Source organism: Scylla paramamosain, chromosome 27 (genome assembly GCF_035594125.1).
Source record: "Scylla paramamosain isolate STU-SP2022 chromosome 27, ASM3559412v1, whole genome shotgun sequence".
Taxonomy (NCBI): Eukaryota; Metazoa; Arthropoda; class Malacostraca; order Decapoda; family Portunidae; genus Scylla; species Scylla paramamosain.
This window is the reverse complement of record NC_087177.1, coordinates 7,220,558-7,232,500: the sequence shown is the minus strand read 5'-3', so window position 1 is coordinate 7,232,500 and position 11,943 is coordinate 7,220,558. Positions and strand designations below refer to the sequence as shown.

At 37.8% G+C, this 11,943-nt stretch overlaps 1 protein-coding gene across 1 annotated transcript in view; it reads right to left on the bottom strand.

The window, feature by feature from the left end:
• LOC135114111 (glutamate receptor-like) overlaps positions 1-7,618 on the bottom strand; it is a 9,410-nt gene extending 1,792 nt beyond the window's left edge. The window contains exons 1-10 of the mRNA XM_064029815.1: positions 7,524-7,618; positions 7,014-7,110; positions 6,741-6,887; positions 5,902-5,989; positions 5,535-5,686; positions 3,628-3,770; positions 3,299-3,386; positions 2,729-2,858; positions 1,599-1,776; positions 122-221 (exon numbers count right to left, since the gene is read on the bottom strand). Coding sequence (XP_063885885.1) covers positions 122-221; positions 1,599-1,776; positions 2,729-2,858; positions 3,299-3,386; positions 3,628-3,770; positions 5,535-5,686; positions 5,902-5,989; positions 6,741-6,887; positions 7,014-7,110; positions 7,524-7,599 — 1,199 coding nt within the window. The 5' untranslated portion in view covers positions 7,600-7,618. The remainder of the gene's footprint in view (positions 1-121; positions 222-1,598; positions 1,777-2,728; positions 2,859-3,298; positions 3,387-3,627; positions 3,771-5,534; positions 5,687-5,901; positions 5,990-6,740; positions 6,888-7,013; positions 7,111-7,523) is intronic.
• Between the last annotated feature and the right edge of the window lie 4,325 nt (positions 7,619-11,943).

Here is an 11,943-nt window from a genome sequence, read left to right as displayed (position 1 = left end):
GGCATTTGTTAGTGTGAACATAACAGTGGCCATTGTGTAAGAGGCTAAGGCTTGATACATGCAGGTTGATAAAAAGTGTTGCAGTGAACAAGAAGTAGATGTGATACTACTGATAGTTCACCTGACATCCAGCAGTTGTCTCAGAGGACTTCCAGGTTGGACTATCATTGCATAAATAAGACGCCAGAAACTTTTGGTCGACATATAAAAATCGCATCGTCCTAGAGAGAGAGAGAGAGAGAGAGAGAGAGAGAGAGAGAGAGAGAGAGAGAGAGAGAGAGAGAGAGAGAGAGAGAGAGAGAGAGAGAGAGAGAGAGAGAGAGAGAGAGTTTAAGGTGAAGCAACACCTAAGATTGATAAAATGTACTACAAAATTCTAGGCATAAAATTCACAATTAACAAAGAATGGAAGAATGAAATACAGAAACAAAAACTAGTACTTGAAGTCCCTCCTTTTGCTCTCCTGTTGTCCTCCCCAAGTAATTCTCCCTGTTACACTAGATTAACTGTCACACTTCAGTCCTGGTCAAGTGAAGTACACCACCATGCTCCCACACTGTTCACATTTCACACAGATGCTTCCCGAATAAGCGTGGAGCCTAACTACTCATAAAATTTCGGAAACACGGTGTGTACTATGCAAACAAAGTGTTCATATTTCTTAAATTCCTCCTGGAGTGACACCAGCATTAATCAACTTACTTCTCAATTGTTACTGCCACATCATGTCAGAGACCACAATCAAGACTTGTTGCTTCTGAGGTCTGTATCATCCCTGACAGAGTCTTACAATAGTCCTCACAGTCCACGACAATACACCTAACACTGAACTGATCTACTTTGTCAACCATGGTCTCAGTCTCAAAGGATAAATGGATAGTGTCAGGTGCAGTCATCCTTCATCAGGACTACTACAATCGTACAACAGCTGTCATATAGCTGTACAATACTGTCTTTACTCTGGGATAACTATATATCATAATATGCACAAAAACCATGGAAACTACTTTTGTAATCAAACTTATTGGCAAAGAATATTTTTTTAAGATATACTATTTTGCCTCGCAGCTTGAAGCTGTCAACACTCTCAGGAAGGTGCTTCCCAAGTAAATCCCTCACAAAATTTTCACAACAAATCAAATGCATTTTATGCATAAGTGAAAAGTTTTAGTGTTGAATTTAATCATAATGAAAAAATATATTATGATAATAAAATAATAATAAATAATAATAATAATAATAATAATAATAATAATAATAATAATAATAATAATAATAATAATAATAACAACAACAACAACAATAACAACAACAACAACAACAGTAACAATAACAATAACAATAACAATAATAACAATAATAATAATAATAATAATAATAATAATAATAATAATAATAATAATGGTAATAAAAATAAGATATATATTTTATTTTTATCTATTTATTATTTATTTATTTATTTATTTATTTATTTATTTTTCATTTATTTATTTATTTTTTATTTATTTATTTATTTTATTTTATTTTTCCTTTGTTCTCAGTTCGCCTGTGTCGTGCTGTCAAGGGAGAAGAATAATCAGTAATAGTAATAGCCTTACCTGTCATGCTAAAGTAGTCGGAGTACACCTTTCTGCAGACCACATCCTCCACCAGCATAGCGTGGCGTCCATCTGGGATGAGGTCATAGGCAGCGGCATAGGTCTCGCTGGCCTTCACGTACTTAGCCCTCACTCGACTCTCCCTCGCTAGATCAGCGTAGACTCCTTCCTTCACCGTCTGCAGGGAGGCAGGATATAGTGTGTGTGTGTGTGTGTGTGTGTGTCTGTGTGTGTGATAATGGTAACAGAATGTAATAATGCCCCAATTTTGTAAATATCTGGCTTCCAAAGTGAACCACATCAGAACTCATTTCCCTCTTGTTGAAATCTCCATACTTGGAGGTTTCAAGGATCGCTTCTGTTTTGGCTGTCACCTTCTACTGACCAACCTGGTGAACAAACTTTCAACATTGCTAATATACATAATTAAACTCTTTTACTGCGACATACAACACCTCACAGCACTAGAAGTAATGAAATCTTAATAATCATCGACAAGAAAGAAAAAAAAGTAATTAAAAGAGTAGATTTAGCTTTTTTTTTTTTTTTTTTAGCTGGTGGAGCAAGAATAAAGATCTCAGAATGGCCAGTAACTAGGGAAGACCTCACCAAATCGCAGGAAGAGTTAATGCAACCGTTACAACCCCGTACCCGCATTCTTAGCAACATTGCACAAATTGGAAACTGCGGTGCTCATCTCTGTATAGCTCCGAGCCGCAAACTTACCGGTCAGGCCTTGTATTACTGCCGTAACGATTGGCCCGTGAGAACAACCGTCAACATCCCTATATAGACTAATGAATAATAGCGGTGCCTAACGTGGCCATTGACAGTGTAAACAAAAAAAAAAATAATAATGATAATAGAACAGTAAGACAATAAATAAACTAAGTTATATAAAGTTAAACTGATAAAGACCTAGATGTTGGTGCGGCTCAGGGGCCGAATTTGAAATTAGTCCACAAGCGCAGAAATTACTGTTTCCAGATGAGCAGATTGAATATCGGGAAACTTTCATCAAGAATTTTTTTAGCAGAAATAAAGAATGTAGTTAGAAATGTTTCCAAGGCGTAAATCCTGTGTTAATACATGAATAATGTGACGTATTAGAGGCGCTGAAGAACAGAAACCTGGAGATGAGTGGTGAGAGCGGTGGAACCCTCCATGAGCAGCGTGAGACCCGTGTCGTCCAGCACGTCCCTCAGAGAGTCGTACTTCACCGCCAGTGTTTTCACTGCCAGGAGTGAGGTCAAAGCACCGCTGTGGACAGCGTTTCATTTCATATATATTAAATAATATTATTTTGATATTCTTATTTGGCACCTAAGGGTTTCAAAAGTAGTTGTTCTCATTTATATGAGTTAATTTAGATTAGAAAGATTAATAATGATGAGTTTTTTTCCTCAAAGAAATTTTTTCTTTCAGTTTTTTCATTGATTATTTTTAATTCTTCATAGTGAATTGTCCTTAGTATAGTTTTATAAAGTCTTTCATATCCATTGCTGATATAAAGCATCATAGCCTGCAAGTGTTGCATGACGAAGGCAAACTACAGATGGATTAATTTAATCACATTACTTTGAACACAGCTCAGAGCAATTCTACTATTATTACAGTATGACTAGGGCGAGAATGCCGTGCGAATAATAAAGCATCATGTCCCATTATTTCGTCAGCTCTTGCACTTCTAAAAATTTTACCTGTAACTGCGTACTATGACCACGGCAAGCAGCATCCACAGGCAGAAGGTGAATCTCGATGTGACTGCTTTAGGTACCCAGGGAAGGTCTACAAGGGACAGTTTGAAGGCTCAAGCAAGAAGAATCAAATACACATATGCCCACAAGTGTAAATAATTAACAAGATAGATAAATGAATAAATCCAAAAGTAATGGTGTGGGAAACTTGGTGTACTGTCCTCCAAACAACATGAATGAAGATGAGAGAGAGAGAGAGAGAGAGAGAGAGAGAGAGAGACGGTAAATGACACGATCAATTCGTCTTATGCATCGAGAAACTTCACACTTACTCTGGCTCACGGTGACACTATAGAAGGCCCAGACGTGGTGCCACACATCGGGATGGCCACCAAAACCCAGCAGCCTCACCACGATAACGCTGGTCGCCACCACGCACACAAGACCAGCCAGTATTCCCACCCACACGTACCACCTGCAGCCAGTATGTAGAGATGGAAAGTTGTAAGGTAAGGCAATGGTGATGTGCTATGGGAGGATGACACTTGGTAATCACTTTTCACTTTTAAATTGATTATTTGTTCGATTGCGTGACTCTCTCTCTCTCTCTCTCTCTCTCTCTCTCTCTCTCTCTCTCTCTCTCTCTCTCTCTCTCTCAACACTTTCTTTGCATCAGTTTTTAAGTAGAAGACCTCAACGACATCCCTACGGTGCCAGTAATCCAATTAAATAACAGCAAGGCCCTCATTAATATCTGCATAACAAAAAGGGACGTGTCAAAATATATCGAATAAACTTAAAGTAAACAAGTCACTCGGGCCTGACACGATCTCATCCCGCGTCTTAAGGGGGTATTCTACGATGGGCACCTGAAATTTTTTTTTTTCACCTATATTTATTTTCGCTTTTTTTTTATTTTTGTATTTGCAACATTGTGATAAAAAAAATATTTGTTTTATGTAATGAGGTGTTCCGTCATGAATATCAGCGGTTTTGCACGCTGAGACCTATGACTTTATTGTTCAATAAATCTCTGCAGTCCGGTACAGTGCCTGATGAGTGGAAGCTCGCTAAAGTAACTCAATAAAAAAAAATAAATAAATAAATAAATAAAAAATAATAATAATAATAATAATGTAAATCTATACTATGCAGTTACCGGCCGGTTAGCTTATCTCAGTCGTATGCAAAATGCTAGAAACACTTATAAGAAACAAACTTGTTAATCACTTAGAGGAAAACAAACTACTTAAAAATACTCAACGCGGCTTCAGTAACAAACGCTCTTGTTTGACGAACCTCTTAGCCTTCTGAGACCCCCCCCCCCAAACGTTTACTGATTAAACTAAAATCGCATGGTATCCAAGGCGACGTGTTGAGGTGGGTAGAAAACTGGCTAAACAACCGTAAACAGAGAATAGTAATAAATGGAAAAGCATCCAAGTGGTCTAACGTAACCAGCGAGGTGAAATAGGAATTAGTTTTAGGACTTGTTCTCTTCCTTGTTTAAATAAACCGCATAGATGGGGGTGTTACCGGTATAATATTGAAGTTTGCTGATGACACCAAAAAAAGCGAATTCCGTAGTCTCTATAACGATGAAGTAAAAGAAATGTAGACTAATCTAGACAATTCAGAGCAAACATGGCATATGAGTTTTAATGTGAATAAATATAAAGTGCTTCATATATGAGTATGCCCAGGGTATCGAAACGAGAAAGCCAAGTATAAAATGAATGTACCCATCTTAAAGGTGTAGACAGCGAAATTAACAATATCGAACATCCTAAAACCTAGCCAACAATATTCATAAGTTGTAAAGAAGACAAACAAAATAATTGGCTTAAATCGGCAGATCTTTTGAATATAAATCTAAAGATACAATCCTCATTTTGTATAACTCCTTGATCTGTCCCCTTCTGAAATATTGCGTTCAAGCGTGTTGCTCCTACTACCAGAAAGACAGAAAATTAGGAGTTCAGCGTAGCAAACCTAAGAAACAAATCATACGAAGAGCGTCTTAAAGAACAATTTATATTCCCATTAACACAAAGAAGACTAAGAAACGACTTAATACAAATGCTTAAAATCATCAAAGGCATTGATATTATGGACTGCAGTAAGTATTTCACAATTAATTTTTCAAATTAATCTCGAGGAAACGGTTGCAAAATTGTTGGGAAATGCTTCAACTCCCATGAATCAGTCATTCAATCGCTCAACCAGTCAGAGTACTCACGTGAAAGGCGCCAAGAACCCTGCAGGGTCGGGTTGAGGGAGGGGGCGGTTCACCAGCACGTGCAGCATTTCCAGGAACACGGGAATGGTGAAATCCACCACTTTACTGCGGGAGTCTGACATTCCAAAAGGTCCCAACCCAATATCTGCTTCCTGTTAGGCCCACGAAAGAAAAAGAAAAAAGAAAGGAAGGAAGACAAAAAGAAAGAGGGAAAGAAATACGGCATTTTTTTACATGCATTTTCACCATATATAAACAAATAACGATACATTGTACCACCTCTAACAATCCCATCAGAAACCTGAAATCTTGCGAAAGTCCTGGAATAAACACTTAAGTCAAACGGGGGAATAGAGCAGACTGCTACCTGTCTCAGAACAGTACCGATCATGCCATTCCAGGACCCATCTGCTTGTGGCGCCCCCCAGTAGCCGTCCTTCTGTATTACGCTGTACCTGTCGCAAGAAATGAGAATGTGAGTAACATACAGTAAAAACTGATAGCTAGATAGACTCATATATATATATATATGGATAGATATATAAACAGATAAATGGATAACCTTTTATAAACTCTGGAACTCCCTCCCTGTTTATGTATTTCCATTATCCTATGACTTGAAATCCTTCAGAAGCGAGGATTCATGACGCATCCTCCGTTATCTGATTTTTCTTTGTGGCTTATCTTTATGAACTGGCACGTGGGCCTTTTCTTGAAAAAAAAAAAAAACTTAGCCAGTGGCCCTCTTACATAAAAAAAAGTAAATAAACACATAGATAGACAGATAGACAGACAAACAGACAGACAGACACAGACAGATAGACAGATAGATAGATAGATAGGTAAAGAAAGAAACAAACAAATAAGTAAATAAATAAAGAAAGTTGTAGTTGTGACGGGGAGATATGTGCGGAAATCACTGAAGGATGTCAGACTGGTAATTTGGTGTCTAGAATTTCCACATGACAAACTGCAGCAATGAGGTAATTTGATTTTATATAATCTACAGAATTTTTTATTTATTTATTTTTTTTTTTTTGCTCATTGGGAATCTGTAAGTTAATATTATATATAAAATTGTTTATTAAATGGAGTTATTCTAAAGCCCTAAGAGATAATGAATACTCGTATATATTGAATCACATATGATCCTTTCGAAACCACATCGATCAGTCATACCATTATAGAGATGTTTCAAAATCTTACGTGAAATTAAGAGAAGTTGCAAGGACGTCCATGAGCCGACCCATTGGACCGGTGACTCCGAGGGCGCCAGACGAGAGGGACTGCTTGATGTAAACGTGAGGTGGCCAGGGCTCCGCCGCTACCATGAAATGAGGGGCTCTAGCAAACCTGCGAGGTGCGTGACATTCATGACGATGAGTATCTTTAATGAAATACTCGTAAATCGAATGAAGTTTATCTTATTATTTTCAGTTTATATGTTTTGACTTGGATTCGCAGTCTCCGGTGACTTACTTGAAGGATAGCGGCCGGACCGTTTGCAAGGCAGTGCGAGTGAAATTTATCCAGCTTTCTTCTCTATGGACCCCACTCTCCTTGCGAGACACGCGAGCTATCACACAGAATAAAGTTATCAAATTTTATTTTATTTGCTTTAAAATTACTCATACATATCAACCTGGAGCTGTTTCACTAAGTCGTAAGAGGAAAAGAGAGCCCAACAAGGAGGAACACCAAGAAGTTACTCACCCAAGCCAAAGTTAAAACCATATAAAAGATAATACTATCTTCCAAGTGAAGTGGTGCATATATGGAATACTTTACCTGAGTGGGTAAAGCTGTGAAAGTCGAGAAATTTGAGAAGAATGTTGATAAATTTTGAAGCAATCAAGAGCAACAATAAGAGGCAAATATATCCATATCCGCCGTTTAATTAATAAGTTGAAGTCGCAGGCTTAATATCCTCTTCTAAAAGATTTCTGTAAGCATCTGTATTATTATTTTGTACATGTTACTTAAACTTACGCAAAAAATGCCATGCCGCCAACGTGTTGCAAACCAAAGCAAGTAATACGAGTGGTTCAAGTCTGCCCGCTGCCATGATCTCGATAACAATGACTAAAGAAATGAAGGAAAGACGGTGCTGCAGTGAGGCTGGCAGGTACCGTAGCCCCGGCACTCCACTGCGGCAGGTGGTGAGCGAGGACACGGTTAATATTCCATTGCAGCCGCCAGAAGTGAAAAATCGTCATCCAATCATTGAACACATGCCTCTCCTCCTCTCTTATTTTCTTTTTCGCTTATACGAAGAAAAACGATTCGAGGATTCGCATTTTATCCGTAAAGTTCTGTACATTGTTCGTGGAGAAGAAAAAGGCCACGTTGACATTTACATGCTTCTTAAACTTGCACAAAATGAACAGAGCCGTACAAAAATACAGAGGTAATTTTTTTCTTAACTTGAAATTTCAACGATTGCCAACCACAGGCGCATTTAGGGTTAACAGTAACAAGGACAAGTATTACAACTGTGCTACGGTCCACAGCCAGCAGGAGCGGTGAGAGTGGGAGGGGGAAAGGAGGTCATAAGCGTATCTTGATCGAAATCCTTATTAGAGGAGACGGTGGTCACGTTTGTTTTCAAAAGAATTACATGGTATACACTGCATCACAGAAGACAGAGGCTTGAAGCACCAATATCTCGAAAGAAAGCGAGTTTAATCATATTAGTCTCTCCTCATAAGGTTGAATTAATACGTAAATAAAGAGCCATATCCTTATCCATATATCCTTATTCTTACACAAGGCATGATGGGCCTCCCCTAGAAAAAAAAAAAAACTTTCGAGGGGGGGGCAATTTAGAACAACAAACAGCAACTCATGCTAAACAGATCTTTCAGTTTGCTGTCTTCAGCAATCTAGCACATTATAAGTGATTAGTAAAACGCCGGGAACGTCTGCTAATCCGCAGTATGGATGATTAAGTCCCCTATATTCTATCATCAGAATCATAAAAACACACTTGGAGACACCAAGACTCTCGTCGAGCAACTGTTAAAAATATTCATGATAAGACGTCGAAATGTGTGAGTAGAAGCGGTGCCTTTCTGTGAAGGTAAAAAAAAAAAAAAATATATATATATATATATATATACTCGTATATATATATATATATATATATATATATATATATATATATATATATATATATATATATATATATATATATATATATATATACATATACGAGTATATATACACCACATGTAGCCATTATTCTATTCCAAGTAATGAAAGAAATGTAAAGCTGGAGTCGCAAGTTCAATAATCTGTTTCAAAAGACTTCTGTGAGTAACTGTTAACATCTGGAATTTCAAGTTCAAAGTTCATAGCTTTATCATTTAGCCATAAAGATGGAATCACTTTCTACTCACATGTCAGCAGCCTTCCATCCAGGGTTGTGACCAGTCAGTCTTTAGACCGACTACGCTTTGAATCTCCTTGTCACTCTCTTTGGTGTTCTTTTATATCCTTCACTGTTTCAGTTTCTAATTTTCCAACACTCGACTAAGAATGTTTTCATGTGGCTCACCATAGTTTTCTTATTAGGTATAGGAAGAACATTTTCTACACTTGTAGCGGTGGTCTTGATAGTAAAATGACGGACCTGTGTTTCCATGAGCGTCCCTGTCTGCGTCCCGGTGTCGTGTTCGTAGCTGTCCCCTTGCTTGTAGCAGTGCGCTCTTTCCTTACAAACGAAAGCTTGACTGCTGTGAACACTTTATAGGGTCTATTTCATCCCTATATTTACTTAATCTTTGAAATAAATCTTCACCACGTTGTGTTCCTAGCTGTCCTCTTATGTGGTTGTTAGTCCGCGAACTGTGCATCCTCAGAACCCAATGTTTACAAACAAAGGCGTGTTGATATATATCTGTCCACTGCTGTCCACAACATGGCTGAAGACTTAGTTAAGTGATCAACCGAATATAGGGATGAAACAGATACTGTAAAGTGTTCATAATAGTCTGGCTTTCGTTTGTAAACAAAGAGCGGACAGATACGAACGGTTTCGAACAAAACACTGGCGAAAGTCTTTCATGTCCTGTCTGTCCAGCCTCCAGATTATTATCATTATTATTATTATTTTTTTTTTTCGGTATTTCCATAATGCTCCAAGGCAGGGCATCCCATTACTGTGATAGCAGCGGGAGGTCTTCTAGGCACACAGTAGTGCCCGGAACATCACAGTTCAGTTCAGCTGTTGGTAAGAGTATAGCATTTGCATCGGCATTACCCGATGTCTCCCTCCGATGGTTTATTTTTCATTGTTCACCACCAACTCGAATCATTGCTAACTCGGACCGGACCGCCACAAACTCGGATCACAAGATACCAAAAAAAAAAACAAAAGTATAAAAGCTCTCAAACAATAAAATTCACGCATAACATTAAAACAATAGCATTCACGCTTTCACGGCAATGTAATGAGAAACTGCCTTCAGTAGGTTTTTAGCTGATCTATGGCCATTACAAAAATTGATCCCAGAGTTTTACAAGTTGTCCATGATGCTTGGCATATTTTGCTTTTTTGGTGTCGCAATACCTTTCCATCATTTAATAAGTACACTTGTAGTGTTACGAGTCTTGCCTCATTACACAATAGTGTTATGAGTGAATAGAAATTAGCTTGGCCTTTACGTGCTTTCAAATTAAGTCTATAATACCAACCTACGACACCATTGGAGGCCATGTCTCAGACCTCATCCACGTAGTGCGTACGTACTCTAAAAGATTTAATAGTGGTTGTGACCTATAGCTGGCCGCGATGAAAAAAAAAAAAAAAAATCACGATAATCAATAAATCGATAATCGATGACTGGCGATAGATTTATCCCCCGGTAACCAATAAATCCATAAATCCAAAATTCCGGTACTAGTGATAAGGATATTGATATTTCAAGTTAAAATATCGATAAATCCAAATCTTTATTTTTATCTTTATCTTAGAAAACTTTGAAAAATCTTAGAAAAAAAATAAAATTCAATATTTATACTGTATCCTAACAAATTAAAAGTACGTTTTAAGTTAAATAACTACATTTGATTTTGAAAGTTAAAAACTTCATACAACTTCCTCATGTTCCAAAAACTAAAATGATCGATTATCGCTTGTTTGGAACTAAAAGTAACGGCGATACCGATGAATCGATAACGCGGGGGAAATTATCATCGGATAACCAATAATCCGATATCGTTATCGCGATAAATTCTAAATGTTCAGCAGGCACGTATGGTAACGAAAGGAAATGCCTTAAAAATTTGTTTCTTCTATAGTTGTATTTGTAGGCAGACTGAAGGTCGAGTTCTTGCACTTTCCTTCAAACTGCTTGGACGTGAAAGGCACAACCACGCACAATCACATCTGGGAAAATGTCTGGGATAGCCCGCCAAACCCTCGCCTCAAAATCAAGTATTACTTCTTGAACTTTTAATTGTTCTCCCAGAATTTTTTTATTCTTATTGATTACTTTCTTGTAGTCTCTGCGTCTCTCACCAGACATTAAAGCAAATAAAAGGGGCTTTTTTTTCCACGCTTCCATCACATTGCCTGAATACGTCACTGCTAAAAACTTATGTGAAGGGCCACCTCACATTTTTTAATGTTTCATCAGCATACCATCTTTTAGATTTAGCAAGTATATGAAGCAGTCTTTGTGTTGCAAATAGTAAGTGACGTCTGTCCCCTACATTTATATCGTACTGAAGAAAGTTAAGTGCTATGTGTTCCTTATCATTTTCAAAGGTCAGATCAACTGGCTCCGCAGGTCTGTTAGCTCGTCGCTTTCTGTTTGCCTGTCGAGCGAGATTTACAGGGACAGCTACTATGCGAAGCAGTGGGCATGGTTGGATCTATGTTTTCAAACACCACTTTCTCCACAATTTCTGATGCTGGTTCAAACACATCCACCATTTCTTTTTCTTTAATTAACTTTGACACCTTACTGGTCACAAGGCATGAATCTGGTGGGTGAGAATGTTCATTGGGTCCTCTGATAAACACATTGTCCACTTAGTTGATTGTCACTCCACAGTTAAACGTTTGCGCACTGCACATCACCAATGAAGATAAACACCTGTTTTCCTTGTAAACGTGAAAGAATAACCAAGAATATCTATCTATAAGTTTACGCTTCCCTCATTGTGAAGATGAAGATACTTTTTCATACGTAATATCTTCTACCAACGCTTATGCCTGATCACGTGGATGATTCTCAATAGAGCAATCAGCACCGATTTTCAACGAGCCATGCTCATTGAGAAATTCACAATTATGGTTTTCTTGTGAAGAAGATCATGTGGCACACCTTCAGTTTATTTCCAGACATTACTTCTTGTAATGTCGGTCTTACAAACGCTATAAGTTGCCAAAAACTGCATTCAT